Consider the following 17198-nt stretch of genomic DNA (forward strand, 5'->3'; position numbering starts at 1 on the left):
CACTCACCAAAAAGGCTAAGCAGGGGAGATCTGGCTTGTGGAGAACAGGTGGCTCGTGGACGCCACCTGCTGGTTAGTTAGAGAAAGTGTACTCCACGAAGCTGTAGATCTGATAAACTAGAGATAAGGACTTCAACTGGTCTACAAACCCTAAAAGAACCCTATCAAGGACAGCAAATGCCACGAGGCCAAAAACAACAGAAAATTATAAAGCATATGAAAAAACCAGACGATATGGATAACCCAAACCCAAGCACCCAAATCAAAAGACCAGAAGAGACACACCTAGAGCAGCTACTCAAAGAACTAAAGATGAACAATGAGACCCTAGTACGGGATATGAAGGAAATCAAGAAGACCCTAGAAGAGCATAAAGAAGACATTGCAAGACTAAATAAAAAAATGGATGATCTTATGGAAATTAAAGAAACTGTTGACCAAATTAAAAAGATTCTGGACACTCATAGTACAAGACTAGAGGAAGTTGAACAACGAATCAGTGACCTGGAAGATGACAGAATGGAAAATGAAAGCATAAAAGAAAGAATGGGGAAAAAAATTGAAAAACTCGAAATGGACCTCAGGGATATGATAGATAATATGAAGCGTCCGAATATAAGACTCATTGGTGTCCCAGAAGGGGAAGAAAAGGGTAAAGGTCTAGGAAGAGTATTCAAAGAAATTGTTGGGGAAAACTTCCCAAATCTTCTAAACAACATAAATACACAAATCATAAATGCTCAGCGAACTCCAAATAGAATAAATCCAAAAAAACCCACTCCGAGACATATACTGATCACACTGTCAAACATAGAAGAGAAGGAGCAAGTTCTGAAAGCAGCAAGAGAAAAGCAATTCACCACATACAAAGGAAACAGCATAAGACTAAGTAGTGACTACTCAGCAGCCACCATGGAGGCGAGAAGGCAATGGCACGATATATTTAAAATTCTGAGAGAGAGGAATTTCCAGCCAAGAATACTTTATCCAGCAAAGCTCTCCTTCAAATTTGAGGGAGAGCTTAAATTTTTCACAGACAAAGAAATGCTGAGAGAATTTGCTAACAAGAGACCTGCCCTACTGGAGATACTAAAGGGAGCCCTACAGACAGAGAAACAAAGACAGGACAGAGAGACTTGGAGAAAGGTTCAGTACTAAAGAGATTCGGTATGGGTACAATAAAGGATATTAATAGAGAGAGGGAAAAATATGGCAAACATAACCCAAAGGATAAGATGGCCGATTCAAGAAATGCCTTCACGGTTTTAACATTGAATGTAAATGGATTAAACTCCCCAATTAAAAGATATAGATTCGCAGAATGGATCAAAAAAAATGAACCATCAATATGTTGCATACAAGAGACTCATCTTAGACACAGGGACACAAAGAAATTGAAAGTGAAAGGATGGAAAAAAATATTTCATGCAAGCTACAGCCAAAAGAAAGCAGGTGTAGCAATATTAATCTCAGATAAAATAGACTTCAAATGCAGGGATGTTTTGAGAGACAAAGAAGGCCACTACATACTAATAAAAGGGGCAATTCAGCAAGAAGAAATAACAATCGTAAATGTCTATGCACCCAATCAAGGTGCCACAAAATACATGAGAGAAACATTGGCAAAACTAAAGGAAGCAATTGATGTTTCCACAATAATTGTGGGAGACTTCAACACATCACTCTCTCCTATAGATAGATCAACCAGACAGAAGACCAATAAGGAAATTGAAAACCTAAACAATCTGATAAATGAATTAGATTTAACAGACATCTACAGGACATTACATCCCAAATCACCAGGATACACATACTTTTCTAGTGCTCACGGAACTTTCTCCAGAATAGATCATATGCTGGGACATAAAACAAGCCTCAATAAATTTAAAAAGATTGAAATTATTCAAAGCACATTCTCTGACCACAATGGAATACAATTAGAAGTCAATAACCATCAGAGACTTAGAAAATTCACAAATACCTGGAGGTTAAACAACACACTCCTAAACAATCAGTGGGTTAAAGAAGAAATAGCAAGAGAAATTGCTAAATATATAGAGACGAATGAAAATGAGAACACAACATACCAAAACCTATGGGATGCAGCAAAAGCAGTGCTAAGGGGGAAATTTATAGCACTAAACGCATATATTAAAAAGGAAGAAAGAGCCAAAATCAAAGAACTAATGGATCAACTGAAGAAGCTAGAAAATGAACAGCAAACCAATCCTAAACCAAGTACAAGAAAAGAAATAACAAGGATTAAAGCAGAAATAAATGACATAGAGAACAAAAAAACAATAGAAAGGATAAATATCACCAAAAGTTGGTTCTTTGAGAAGATCAACAAGATTGACAAGCCCCTAGCTAGACTGACAAAATCAAAAAGAGAGAAGACCCATATAAACAAAATAATGAATGAAAAAGGTGACATAACTGCAGATCCTGAAGAAATTAAAAAAATTATAAGAGGATATTATGAACAACTGTATGGCAACAAACTGGATAATGTAGAAGAAATGGACAATTTCCTGGAAACATATGAACAACCTAGACTGACCAGAGAAGAAATAGAAGACCTCAACCAACCCATCACAAGCAAAGAGATCCAATCAGTCATCAAAAATCTTCCCACAAATAAATGCCCAGGGCCAGATGGCTTCACAGGGGAATTCTACCAAACTTTCCAGAAAGAACTGACACCAATCTTACTCAAACTCTTTCAAAACATTGAAAAAAATGGAACACTACCTAACTCATTTTATGAAGCTAACATCAATCTAATACCAAAACCAGGCAAAGATGCTACAAAAAAGGAAAACTACCGGCCAATCTCCCTAATGAATATAGATGCAAAAATCCTCAACAAAATACTTGCAAATCGAATCCAAAGACACATTAAAAAAATCATACACCATGACCAAGTGGGGTTCATTCCAGGCATGCAAGGATGGTTCAACATCAGAAAAACAATCAATGTATTACAACACATTAAAAACTCGAAAGGGAAAAATCAATTGATCATCTCAATAGATGCTGAAAAAGCATTTGACAAAATCCAACATCCTTTTTTGATAAAAACACTTCAAAAGGTAGGAATTGAAGGAAACTTCCTCAACATGATAAAGAGCATATATGAAAAACCCACAGCCAGCATAGTACTCAATGGTGAGAGACTGAAAGCCTTCCCTCTAAGATCAGGAACAAGACATGGATGCCCGCTGTCACCACTGTTATTCAACATTGTGCTGGAAGTGCTAGCCAGGGCAATCCGGCAAGACAAAGAAATAAAAGGCATCCAAATTGGAAAAGAAGAAGTAAAACTGTCATTGTTTGCAGATGATATGATCTTATATCTAGAAAACCCTGAGAAATCAACGATACACCTACTAGAGCTAATAAACAAATTTAGCAAAGTAGCGGGATACAAGATTAATGCACATAAGTCAGTAATGTTTCTATATGCTAGAAATGAACAAACTGAAGAGACACTCAAGAAAAAGATACCATTTTCAATAGCAACTAAAAAAATCAAGTACCTAGGAATCAACTTAACCAAAGATGTAAAAGACCTATACAAAGAAAACTACATAACTCTACTAAAAGAAATAGAAGGGGACCTTAAAAGATGGAAAAATATTCCATGTTCATGGATAGGAAGGCTAAATGTCATTAAGATGTCAATTCTACCCAAACTCATCTACAGATTCAATGCAATCCCAATCAAAATTCCAACAACCTACTTTGCAGACTTGGAAAAGCTAGTTATCAAATTTATTTGGAAAGGGAAGATGCCTCGAATTGCTAAAGACACTCTAAAAAAGAAAAACGAAGTGGGAGGACTTACACTCCCTGACTTTGAAGCTTATTATAAAGCCACAGTTGCCAAGACAGCATGGTACTGGCACAAAGATAGACATATAGATCAATGGAATCGAATTGAGAATTCAGAGATAGACCCTCAGATCTATGGCCGACTGATCTTTGATAAGGCCCCCAAAGTCACCGAACTGAGCCATAATGGTCTTTTCAACAAATGGGGCTGGGAGAGTTGGATATCCATATCCAAAAGAATGAAAGAGGACCCCTACCTCACCCCCTACACAAAAATTAACTCAAAATGGACCAAAGATCTCAATATAAAAGAAAGTACCATTAAACTCCTAGAAGATAATGTAGGAAAACATCTTCAAGACCTTGTATTAGGAGGCCACTTCCTAGACTTTACACCCAAAGCACAAGCAACAAAAGAGAAAATAGATAAATGGGAACTCCTCAAGCTTAGAAGTTTCTGCACCTCAAAGGAATTTCTCAAAAAGGTAAAGAGGCAGCCAACTCAATGGGAAAAAATTTTTGGAAACCATGTATCTGACAAAAGACTGATATCTTGCATATACAAAGAAATCCTACAACTCAATGACAATAGTACAAACAGCCCAATTATAAAATGGGCAAAAGATATGAAAAGACAGTTCTCTGAAGAGGAAATACAAATGACCAAGAAACACATGAAAAAATGTTCAGCTTCACTAGCTATTAGAGAGATGCAAATTAAGACCACAATGAGATACCATCTAACACCGGTTAGAATGGCTGCCATTAAACAAACAGGAAACTACAAATGCTGGAGGGGATGTGGAGAAATTGGAACTCTTATTCATTGTTGGTGGGACTGTATAATGGTTCAGCCACTCTGGAAGTCAGTCTGGCAGTTCCTTAGAAAACTAGATATAGAGCTACCATTCGATCCAGCGATTGCACTCCTCGGTATATACCCGGAAGATCGGAAAGCAGTGACACGAACAGATATCTGCACGCCAATGTTCATAGCAGCATTATTCACAATTGCCAAGAGATGGAAACAACCCAAATGTCCTTCAACAGATGAGTGGATAAATAAAATGTGGTATATACACACGATGGAATACTACGCGGCAGTAAGAAGGAACGATCTGGTGAAACATATGACAACATGGATGAACCTTGAAGACATAATGCTGAGCAAAATAAGCCAGGCACAAAAAGAGAAATATTATATGCTACCACTAATGTGAACTTTGAAAAATGTAAAACAAATGGTTTATAATGTAGAATGTAGGGGAACTAGCAGTAGAGAGCAATTAAGGAAGGGGGAACAATAATCCAGGAAGAACAGATAAGCTATTTAACGTTCTGGGGATGCCCAGAAATGACTATGGTCTGTTAATTTCTGATGGTTGTAGTAGGAACAAGTTCACTGAAATGTTGCTATATTATGTAACTTTCTTGGGGTAAAGTAGGAACATGTTGGAAGTTAAGCAGTTATCTTAGGTTAGTTGTCTTTTTCTTACTCCCTTGCTATGGTCTCTTTGAAATGCTCTTTTATTGTATGTTTGTTTTCTTTTTAACTTTTTTTTTCATACAGGTGATTTGAAAAAAGAAGGGAAAGTTAAAAAAAAAAAAAAAAAAAAAAAAAAAAAAAAAAAGACAAACAAGGGGAAAAAAAAAAAAAAAAAAAAAAAAAAAAAAAAAGATGTAGTGCCCCCTTGAGGAGCCTGTGGAGAATGCAGGGGTATTCGCCTACCCCACCTCCATGGTTGCTAACATGACCACAGACATAGGGGACTGGTGGTTTGATGGGTTGAGCCCTCTACCATAAGTTTTACCCTTGGGAAGACGGTTGCTGCAAAGGAGAGGCTAGGCCTCCCTGTATTTGTGCCTAAGAGTCTCCTCCTGAATGCCTCTTTGTTGCTCAGATGTGGCCCTCTCTCTCTGGCTAAGCCAACTTGAAAGGTGAAATCACTGCCCTCCCCCCTACGTGGGATCAGACACCCAGGGAAGTGAATCTCCCTGGCAACGTGGAATATGACTCCCAGGGAGGAATGTAGACCTGGCACCGTGGGACGGAGAACATCTTCTTGACCAAAAGGGGGATGTGAAAGGAAATGAAATAAGCTTCAGTGGCAGAGAGATTCCAAAAGGAGCCGAGAGGTCACTCTGGTGGGCACTCTTATGCACACTTTAGACAACCCTTTTTAGGTTCTAAAGAATTGGGGTAGCTGGTGGTGGATACCTGAAACTATCAAACTACAACCCAGAACCCATGAATCTCGAAGACAGTTGTATAAAAATGTAGCTTATGAGGGGTGACAGTGGGATTGGGAAAGCCATAAGGACCAAACACCACTTTGTCTAGTTTATGGATGGATGTGTAGAAAAGTAGGGGAAGGAAACAAACAGACAAAGGTACCCAGTGTTCTTTTTTACTTCAATTGCTCTTTTTCACTCTAATTATTATTCTTGTTATTTTTGTGTGTGTGCTAATGAAGGTGTCAGGGATTGATTTAGGTGATGAATGTACAACTATGTAATGGTACTGTAAACAATCGAAAGTACAATTTGTTTTGTATGACTGCGTGGTATGTGAATATATCTCAATAAAATGATGATTTAAAAAAAAAAAAAAAGAAAAAAAGAAAAAAAAAAAAAAAAAAAAAAAAAAAAAAAAAAAAAAGTAAACATCAGTCACTCAGAATTCCTAAAGGGTCCAGGATAACATTTTGCAGCTGAGATCTTAGTTTCTAAACAATGATGACTTCTGCATTGGTAAATTTCTGGATTCAGTCTCTTGCCCCAGAGATCTACACTGTGGGAACTCATTTATTCACCAAGTATTAACTGAATGGTTACTATTTGTCAGGCTCTGAGCTAGGTACTGAGGATACAACTTTTTATACTTATAACTATTATGATGACATCTTTTTTAAAACTTTGTATAAGCCTCCCCCTACTCCTTCTATGGATTACAAGCAAGGCTTTCTTACACTGAATTTTGTCCTATGAGAGATCATACTGTAGAGAGAAAGTGGGTAGAATTCCCACCTTACTGCCCAATTCAGCCTATTTTTCAGGTTGCTATGAATTTTAGCCTGGATGATGGCTCTGGCCTCTAATCCAGCGGCCACCTACCCCTACCCAAGCCCTGGAATGTGCTAGAATATATTACAGGAAGCCATTCACTCTGTCTTGAAAACCCAATGAACTGCTTGGATGTCATTTGAAATGGATACTTGATCTTTTTTGGTGACTCTCTCTGCATCTGACTTTTACAGGGAAAACCAGAGATTCCGAGTGTATGTTGTGATACCACTTCTGCCAGGGTTTGAAGGAGACATTTCAACTGGCGGAGGAAATGCTCTACAGGCAATAATGCATTTCAACTACAGGTGCCTTAATTCTAAATCATTGTTTTGAATTTTGATCAGTTGTGCATGTAAACTGATGAAGGGTATGGAAAAGTTTCTTCACATCCATTCAGGAAAGCTTTGAACAGACAGACACTTTTCTCTTTATTTTACTTTCATATCTTGGCCTGTCCACTAGTTGATAAAATTCATATGGACCCTAAAATCATAAATGGTGGGCCTAGGTGCATGACAAGTGTAAGAGCTAAAATATTAGTTCTTCTTTAGTATTACTTGCCTATTTTGTCTATATAAAATATTGATTAACATAAATTATCTTTAAGCCACCAAATAGTTTTGGCTTTCCATATTCTTTGCAGTAAGTAAAGAAGAGAAAAAATAAAAAAATAATAATTAAATAACTAAAATGGCATGATTTGCATGTGTTTGGTTGTAATTCTTTAGGTAATAAGTCTTCCAACAAGGTTGGTAATAATAGCCTCTGTTAGCAAATAAAGCATGAATGTTCTTTCCTATCTTCTGAAATTTTCTGTTTTCTCTACTTCACCTTTGTTAAAATTTTGGGAAAAGTGGTAAGTCATAGTTTTGATATCCTGAAAAGTAGAGTTTCCGGGTTCACTCAAAAAGGCACACTTGGGTTTTCCTGAGGCTGCAGACTTGGCCGGTGGAGCATTGAGAAGAGGGTTGGGAGGTATGAGAGGCTGCTATAAAAGTGACAGACAGGTGCTCTGACTCCTCCCTGGGTCCCTTAACAGGAAGGAACACAGAGGTGAATTGGTGCACAGACAGCCTGGGCACCAAGCCCATCTCCCAGTTACAAGCTCTGTGACCTGGGCTGCCAAAGAGCCTGCTTCAGGATCACAGTCTTAGTAAGTCAAGGCAAGGACTAGAACCTACATATTTTCTTTTAATATCTCTTGTTTTTCAGATCCACCTGGAGTTTATCATCTTTATGGGGATAATCAATTTTTTTTTGAGGGGCAGGAAGGGACATCAAATGAGACCTTATGCAGAGCCACAGTGTGTAAAGCAGATAAGGAAGGGTTCAGGGTCCTGGTGAAATCGGGGTGCAGCTTCTATGCCACCCTGCTTGGGGGTCCTCCGTGCAGTTTGAGAACTTTAATATGGTGCAAGGAACATGGACCTTGTAAATCTTATTTTTTTTAATCCTTTTTTTTTTTTTTTTTTTCACTGACTTTAGAAGCTTGTATGTGTCTATCCGCCAGGATTTCAAGTGAAGATTTTTGTTTCTCTAGGGTAATTTTGCTTAGTTACAGTCTGACAGAACTTTAATTGTGCTTTGGTCTATACTCTTTGATTGAAGATTTGCCCGTTTCTAAAGCTATCTGATTTATAACATGACAAACGAAGATTTTCAAGTATTCAAGTTACTGTTATAAAGTTTAATTGGATTTTATCTGCTTCATTTGCCATTCTAATATTATTTTTGGAGTATTGTCAATTGTAATTATTTTCTATGACTGTTTTCTTGGGTTTGAACCAGCTCAATGAAATAACGTGTTTGGCTTTTGTTCAGCAGTCAAAGCTATAACCTTTTATTATGCAAAAACAGCTCTATTTGCTGGCATCATCTTTAATAATATCAGCATTTCCCAGGCAAAACTGTATTTTTAATTACTTTCATAGAGCAAGCAGATGGAGCATAGAATTTTGGTTCTGTCAATCTTTATAATTCATCAACTGTTATCATAACCTTAAACAAAATCACTAACAGAGTCAGTTATTTGAGGCTCTATTTTTCACTTTTAAGCAGGTTTTGCTAATTTTACAGAGATAGCCTAGATATAATTATTTCTTAAATTCCTAAATTACTCTGCTGAGTGCCCTTTTTACCTCTGAAAGCAATGTGATTCTGTAAGTATTCTTAACTAATAAGGCATTCAGAATTTATCTTTGCTGTCACCAAATTTTCTAAGAAGAAAAGTTCATTCATAGCTCATCTATTTTTAATTGCTTTTCCTCTGAAATATAACATTAATTTTATAACTTTTCCACTTCCCCATCTCAAAATGACTACCTTTTTCTGCCAATAATATTACAAAAGTGCTACTCATGTAGTTCTTTCACTTCTAAACATATATTGAATGTCTTCTCATAGAAGCATTTGTTCTGTTTTTAGTTGAGTTAGGTTTATACCCACAGATATTGTAATTGGGGTCAGTTGTTCTGAAACCTCCGTAATTATTTCTTTCCTTTAAATATTTTCAGGACCATGTGCAGGGGAGAAAATTCCATCCTTGGACAGTTAAAAGCACAGCGTAAGTTGCTATTTCTTTTCCACTATAGTTATTTTTTATTATGAGGGTGAGGTACCAGTAATCATTAATGTTTTCATAATATGAATATAGTACAAATCTATTCATGAAAGGTACCCCATAAAAGGCTCAACAGAAAAATTATTTATCATTTAATTGCCCAAACCAATGTTCAAATGAAGACACTAAGACTTGAAATGCATAGGGAATACAAAAGGACAAAGTTTTTATTTGTTTTTTATTTATATTTATTATGTACATTTATTTGTAATAATTGTTTTGATGATAAGTAAGATTTGTAAGGCACATCACAAAGATCCCACATGTGAATTCCCTCTGATCCTTCACCATTATCCTGGGGAATAGGCAAGACAGGTGTGACCTCTGCTTTAATGGTGAAGAAGCAAATGCTTCAAAGTCAACAGGTATTTATGTGGCCTCCCGGGGTACTCACAACATTTCCTTACATTTAGGGTAAAAGCCTATTATATAAAATTTTACCACCAGTAACATTTGATTAATCTTTGAAAATATCATATTAGAGGTAGATAAATAAGAAAAAGCACAGTAATGTTTTTAATATCTGTAGTTCATTTTTTTCAAAGGCACTTTTTAAATACCTTTTTAACTGATCTTCCTACATAGCACTTCACTACAATGTATTATAAGTATGGGTTTATTTATCTATATCTCCACAAAACACACTCTAAGCTCAGCACATAATAGGTGCTCAATAATGAGTTTTAACCCTGTGAGATGGGTGTGGAAGGTTCTACATGGAGCTAAATGGAAGCCAGAACCCAGGTTCTCTGACTTCAGTTCAAGGTGGATCCAGAGTGTAAAAAAAAAAACTTGAATGGTTACACTAAAAGATTTGATTTTATCCAGAAGAGAAGATGAGGTTGGTGGAAATCTCTGAGTCCTGGAGTGAATTCATCAAAGTGCTGCTATATGCAGATTCACTTCCTATTGGTAAGCAAGGCAGAGAGAGACCGGAGGCAGCAAGAAGTAATGGTGCAATGTCAATGTCAGAGGAGAGTCATGTGTGAATAAGACTGTGAAGGAAGACTTGAGAGGATGTGGAAATGGGAACATAAGAGAAGTGAAATAGAGGATTCTAAGGCTTTCAGCCTGGCTTACCAGAAGAGCAGAGCTGCCACGGACGGTCTGGAAAAGCCAGAAAGAGCCGTAATAACCATAGGCTGGCATGTAGTATGGCCGTCAAATATAATTTAAAGCTCAACTGAGCTTTTTGAAGAAAGATTGTGTTTTATACTGGTAGCTTCCTAAATGGAGTTCACAAGATGCTGCACTGGAATGTGGGAAGGAAATGTGAGACCTTCCAAATATGTACATTCCGTTAAGTTAAAAATAAGGAATTAGGACATCAGAGGAAATAGATGAGTGAGGACCTCTACATATTCACTCCTCTGTCAAAGCATTGAAAGTACTGGTAAAATGGTCAAAATCAATGTTTTCAAAACTCTGGAAATTAAATACTTGAAACCATCTGAAGAGTGTTTATTCAAGATGAACAACTGAATTTTGTCAAGAACAGAGAGCTCTGTAGCATGTGAACTTGTCTTATTCCCATCCCCCTTTCTCAGCTCCACAGTAGCCTTGAAAACTCACAGCCCCACAAACATGGTGAAAACCAGTAGCTTAACAGCCACTAGAGGAGGCAGAACAGATTTGAAGCTCCCCTAAAAGCATCATTCTCAGATAACTGACATTATTTGACCTGTCTGAAAATTCTCTGGAAACTGTCACTCACAGGGCTTGTTTTTATTAAACCTGACTCAAAGTTTGCTCAGTGCCAACTGCCTTTTCCCTGAGGCATTTTATTGAAAACAATCAGTGGCAACTGTTTAACATTATAGCTGCCTGAGGTGGTGATAACAGTTGGGTCAATAAGAAGCAGTCAAAAAACTGAAAAGGAAAATTTGGGAAACAAGATGTCCATAGGGAGCTATGGAAAGCCCTGACATATTTCTGGGAATCGAAAATGACATGGGCATGTTTAGGGCTGTGTGTATGCCCAGGGCTGTGCACATGCCCAGGAAAGACTTGAAAAGGCTATAAGCTCTCACTTCTGGCTGACCTTTGATGCTCTCTACAAACAAGTGGTGAAGGCTAAGGCGGAATGACAGACTGAGCTCCAGCACACACACACATCCTCTCAGAAAAGACTGGGAGAATTATTGGTTCCAGGCATTTAAGGAAATCTGCACGGTCATTAGCAACCACTAAGCAAACTGAGCAGAGACATCATTGACCATATATGACAAAGAACGTGGACCTTATAGAATTAGTTCAGAAAAATCACTAAGCAAACAAATAGCAATAGCAAAACCTGAGAAGTGGGGGAGAGAGACTCTGATTTCCGGTGTTGCCACACTGTATTATTTTAAATGTCCAGTTTTTAACAAAAAATTATGAGATTTGCAAAGAAACAAGAAATACGGCCATACACAGGAAAAAAAAAGTCAGTGGTAACTATCCCTAACAAAGCCCAATTATTGGACTTCATAAACAAAGATTCTAGAATAGCTATTTTTAATAGGTTCAAAGAACCAAAGGAAACAATGTCTGAAGAACTTAAAAGTATAAAAGTGATTCTCCCCAACAAGAGAATATCGAGGAAGATAATTTTTTATAAAAAGTTATTTTTCATATAAGTAGAGCCTAGTAGAAATCCTAGAGTTGAAAAGTACAGTAACTAAAATAAGAAATTCACTAGAGGGGCTCAACAGCAGATTTAAGCAGACAGGAGAAAGAATCAGGTAGGTCTTTTGAGGGTAGGTCAATTGAGATTATCTAGACTGAGGATCAGAAAAACGTTTTTAAAAAAGACTAAAGAAAAATGAACAAAGCCTTAGAGATCTGTGGGACATATTAGGGGAGTCCCAGAAGGAGAGGAGAGAGAGAAAGGGGCAGAAAGAGAGAATCTTGAAAGCAGGAAGAGAGAAGCAACCCATCATGTACAAGAGATCCTCAATAAGATTAATAGCTGATTTCTCATCAGAAACAATGGAGGCCAGAATGCAATGGAATGGTATACTCAAAGTGCTGAAAGAATTCCATATTCAGCAAAACTTTCCTTCAAAACTGAAGGAGAAATTAAGGCATTCCCAGATAAACAAAAACTGAAAGAATTCTTCTCTAGCAGACCACCCTACAAGAAATGCTAAAGGGAGTCCTTTAGGCTAAAATGAAAGGACACTAGATAGTAACTCAAATCCACACAAAGAAATAAAAGATATTGGTAAAGGAAACTACATAGGTAAATATAAGAGTCAGTGTTAATGTTTTTTTTTGTTTGTTTGTAACGCCTAATTCCTTCTCCAACTGTTGCTTCATATTAATGCTTATATTCACTATTGGTTTTCTCTTATTTTCTTCAAAAGGCACTTGTTTTCTCACTATGTCCTCACACAACAAGTTAACAGTCCTTTTCAATATTGCCAACTTTGTACGTGTTACTTGTTAAGCCAGTTTTCTTCATTGAATAAAGTACTTGCAAAAACAGTCTCATGATCTGCTTTTTCTTCTTTCCACATAGAGTGTGTGGCAGATTCACCACATGTGAGCACCCCATTGCATTTGGCGGCCACATTTTAACTCATCCATAATGTCCACTTTCTGGCTCAGGACCATCATCTTTCTTTTAAGTTCTGTTTCTAGTACTAACCATTAGCTTTCTTCTCAAAAACATTTTTCATGAAGACAAAGTTTTTATTACTTCATAAGAGTTATTGCATTGACAAGGATGAGTGGGAAGTAGTTATGGATTGTGGGTTGTGAGGCAGGCTCACTCTCTAGCAATTAATGTGTTGCTGATACTTTCTGCCTTGCTATGAAATGATATGAAATCTATGCCTTGGAAAATTACAAATTATTACATGTCTTAGACCTTCAGGTTGCTAACAGTATCACTAATCTAAATTATTTTTTTAAATAATTTCAAACCTATAGGAGAATTTTCAGGAGCTGCCATGTACCCTTCATCCTGATTCCTAAAATGTTAACATTTTACCCTATTTGCTTTTTCATTCGAGAGAGAGAGAGAGACTGAAAGATATAGTTTTGTTTGTTTTTTTTTTCCTCTTGATCCATTTGGGAATGTTACAGCCATGATGCCCATTTACCCCTAATACATGTTTGTGTTTCCAAAAAAACAAGGATACTATCTTAAGCAGCTACACTTTGACTATCAAAAAAAGAAATTAACATCGATATAAAACTATTATCTAGTATATAGACCTCATTCAAATTTTGTCAGTTGTCTTAGTAATGTCCTTAACAGCAAAAGGGGAAATAAAAGTGTTTTGTTTTTTTTTTGAATCCAGAATCATATCTTGCATTTAGTTAGTTGTTCATATTGCTTTAGTTTCTTTTAATCTGGAGCAGTCCCTCAGTCTTCTTTGGGAGGGTTTGGGTGTGGGGGGAAGTAGAGAGGTTGGGAGCTTTCATGATCTTGATATTTTTGAAGGATTCAGGCTATTTTGTAGACTATCTCTCAATTTGTGTACGTCTGTTGTTTTCTCATGATTAGAATCAGGTTATGCATTTTCTGCAAGAATATCACAGAAGTGACATTGTGTTCTTTTCTGTAAAACATATCAGGAGGAACATGATGTTGATTTGTCCCATTACTGGTTGTATTAACTTTGATCACTTAGTGAAGGTGGTATCTGCCAGGTTTCTCCACTGTGAAGTTACTGCTTTTCCCTTAAGTATTTTTTGGGAAGCCACTTTGAAGCTATATAAATATCCTGTTTCTCATCAAACATTCACCCTCTGTTTTTAGGATCCATTAATGATTTTTCCCAGTATCAGTAATTACTATGATGGTTGCTGTTTTAGTCCCCTGGATCCTGGAACAAATATCATACAGTGGGTTGCCTTAAGGGGACTTACTGGCTCATGGTTTGAGAAGCTAGAAGGCTTGCTTCCTCCTGGGGTGGGTATCTTCTAGCTGGCCACCAATCTTTGGGGTGCCTTGGCTTTATCATCACGTGGCAGTGCACATGGCGATGTCTTCTCCTTTCTCCTCTGGGTTCCATTGACTTCCAGCTTTTGGTTGCTCCCCAGTCTTCTCTCTTTCAGTGTCCAATTTGCTTTGTGTATGAGGACTTCAGCCATGTTGGATTAAGGCCACCCTCATTCAGTTTGTGCCACACCTTAACTAATCATATCTTCAAAGGTCCTGTTTACAAATAGGTTCACACCCACAGGACCAGGGGTTGGGACCTGAACGTGTCTTTTGTGGGAGACATGATTCAGTTCCCAACTGTTGCTAAATATTGATACTCTAATTCCATCATTTCTGCCACTTAATTAGTTTTTCTAAATTTATTAGCTGGAATTCTACTGTGAGGAATGTTTTCCCTTCTTCCTCATTTATTTATTCATTCATTCATTTATATCATGGATTCTTATTTTTTTCAGGGGGTTATAATATTGATACTCAGATTGCCCAGATTTGGCCTGTTAGGGCCTCTTTAGGCTGGCTCCTGGGTCATTTTGACACATCCCTACTAGCCTTCTTTTTTTACTGACCCAACAAAATGATCCAGATTTATTTTGTTATCTTTGCTGCACTAGCCTTGGAATCAGTCATTTGCCTAAGGAACCTAGGTTCTTTTAGTGGAAAATGGTATTTAGAAACCAAGATCTGCATGCTAGGTGTGCTCATTGCTGTGGGCCCTTTGTATACAACCACAAACTTCTACCTCCCTATCTCCATACTGATGCCTCCAATACCAGTGCACACCAGAGGATTCCTGCTAGCCATCTCTCTATTTTCAAAACTCCTTTCTTCAACAGTGAGAAACTTGGCTCCCATTATCCACAACATATTTACTTATTTCTTCAATCCTAGAATACACAGAAAGCAGTTTCAGAATTGTTAGCCCATATACCACTATGAAAAATAAACTGACTCACTTTAGTTCAATATTTGTTTACAGTTCTTTTTGTCTTTAGCCTAAAGGTATATACTCAGAAGTCTGTGTTTAAAAATTACTTGTATTATGTTATTCTTCTGGTTTGCTAAAGCTACCAGAATGCAGAATACCAGAAATGGATTGACTTTTATAAAGGGGATTTATTAAGTTACAGATTTATAGCTTTAAGGCTGTAAGGGAGTCCAAACTAAGGCATAAACAAGAGGATACCTTCATGAGGAAAGGCAGATGGCATCTGGAACACCTCTGTTAGCAGGGAAGGCACGTGGCTGGTGTCTGCTGGTCCTTTGCTCCCAGGTTGTATTGCTTTCAGCTCCTGATTCCAGTGGCCTTTTCATTAAGCATCTGTGAGTTCGCACTTAGCTTCTCCAAGGCAAACTCTGAGCTTCATCTCTTAGCTTAGCAACTCCAAATGTCTGGTTTTAACAGCGTCTCCAAAATGTCTCTGGGCATTTTCTTTCTAAGCATCTCTGAGCTCTCTTCAAAATGTCTCTGCCTTTTATCCTCTCATAGAGGATGCCAGTAAACTATTTAAGACTCACATCTCCATGGAAACAACCCAATCAAAAGATCCCACCCACAATAAATCTGCACCCACCAGAGTGGATCAAAATAACAGTCTTCTTTGGGGTGCACAACAGTCTCAAATCAGCAGAGTTATTAGTTTGAAATATAGTTAAGTTCATTTGTTTCTGTTTGTATTCCATTTTAGAGTGTTTCCCCACCTTTATTGTTTTCACGGAATATGTGAAATATTGACCTGCCTCCAATAGTCAGAACTTTGCAAACTATACTTAGATAAGTGTCTCTCCCTATACTTTCTTCCAGTCATATGCCTCCCATCTTTTCCAACCTGTTCCCACCCATCCCCTTTGGATAACCAATTTCATTGCTTCCTAGATTAGCCTTGCTATGTTGCTTTTTGCACAAATAAACAAATACAAATATATTTTCTTATTTCCCCCGTCTCTTTCACAATGATAGCAAACCATCAGCCCTTTTTCTGTGATACATACTAAAAATATTTTCTTCCAGTTTGTCATTTCCCTTTTGTTTTTGCTTATGGTGTTTTGTGCCATATAAAGTTTGTTTGTTTGTTTTTTCCCAATCTAGCTAAAGTTATCAATCTTTTATTTTATTGCTTCTGGATAGTGACAAGCCTTCGTTATACTCAGGTTGTACAAGAAGTCACTTTGTTTCCTTCTAACACTCGTATGATTCCATAGTCTAATGTGCCTGTCTGTGATTCATTTGGAGTTTATTATTGTGATTTGTGTGTGGTATAGATATAATATTTTTTTTCTTTTTCAAATGGCTGTGCAATTGTACCAGCACCTTTTATTTAAAAGGCCTTCCTTGTCCTAGTTATTTGAGATGCCATCTTTATCATATACTAAATTTCTATATGTAGTATGGTTTATTTCTGTCCTTTCTAATCAATTCACTGGTTTTCCTTGTGCCATTTCTGCTCTATTTTAACTATACAGATTTGATAGTATGTGTCAATATCTGATAGGGCTAGTGCCTCCCTGTAACTTTTATTTTCCAGTGTTTTCCTAGTTTTGCATGTTTAGTTTTCCATACAAGCTAAAATAGCTTGTCTTGCTCCATAGAAAATCTTGTTGCTATTTTTACAGAGATTTTATTAAATTTATAAATTAACCTGGGGACAATTGACATCTTTTTGTTGTTCAATTGTCCTGTCTGAGAACAAGGGATATCTTTCCTTTCGTTAAAGCTTATACTTTTGTTTGTTGATAGTGTTTTAA

General features: G+C 37.1%; 1 protein-coding gene across 10 annotated transcripts in view; it reads left to right on the plus strand.

The window, feature by feature from the left end:
- The window catches only part of PLD1 (phospholipase D1), a 234676-nt gene that overhangs the window by 192656 nt on the left and 24822 nt on the right, over positions 1-17198 (plus strand). For all 10 annotated transcript variants that reach the window (XM_037840656.1, XM_037840674.1, XM_037840664.1 and 7 more), the window contains 2 exons: positions 7092-7205; positions 9414-9463. In XM_037840656.1, coding sequence (XP_037696584.1) covers positions 7092-7205; positions 9414-9463 — 164 coding nt within the window. The remainder of the gene's footprint in view (positions 1-7091; positions 7206-9413; positions 9464-17198) is intronic.

This window comes from Choloepus didactylus, chromosome 1 (genome assembly GCF_015220235.1).
Source record: "Choloepus didactylus isolate mChoDid1 chromosome 1, mChoDid1.pri, whole genome shotgun sequence".
NCBI lineage: Eukaryota > Metazoa > Chordata > Mammalia > Pilosa > Megalonychidae > Choloepus > Choloepus didactylus.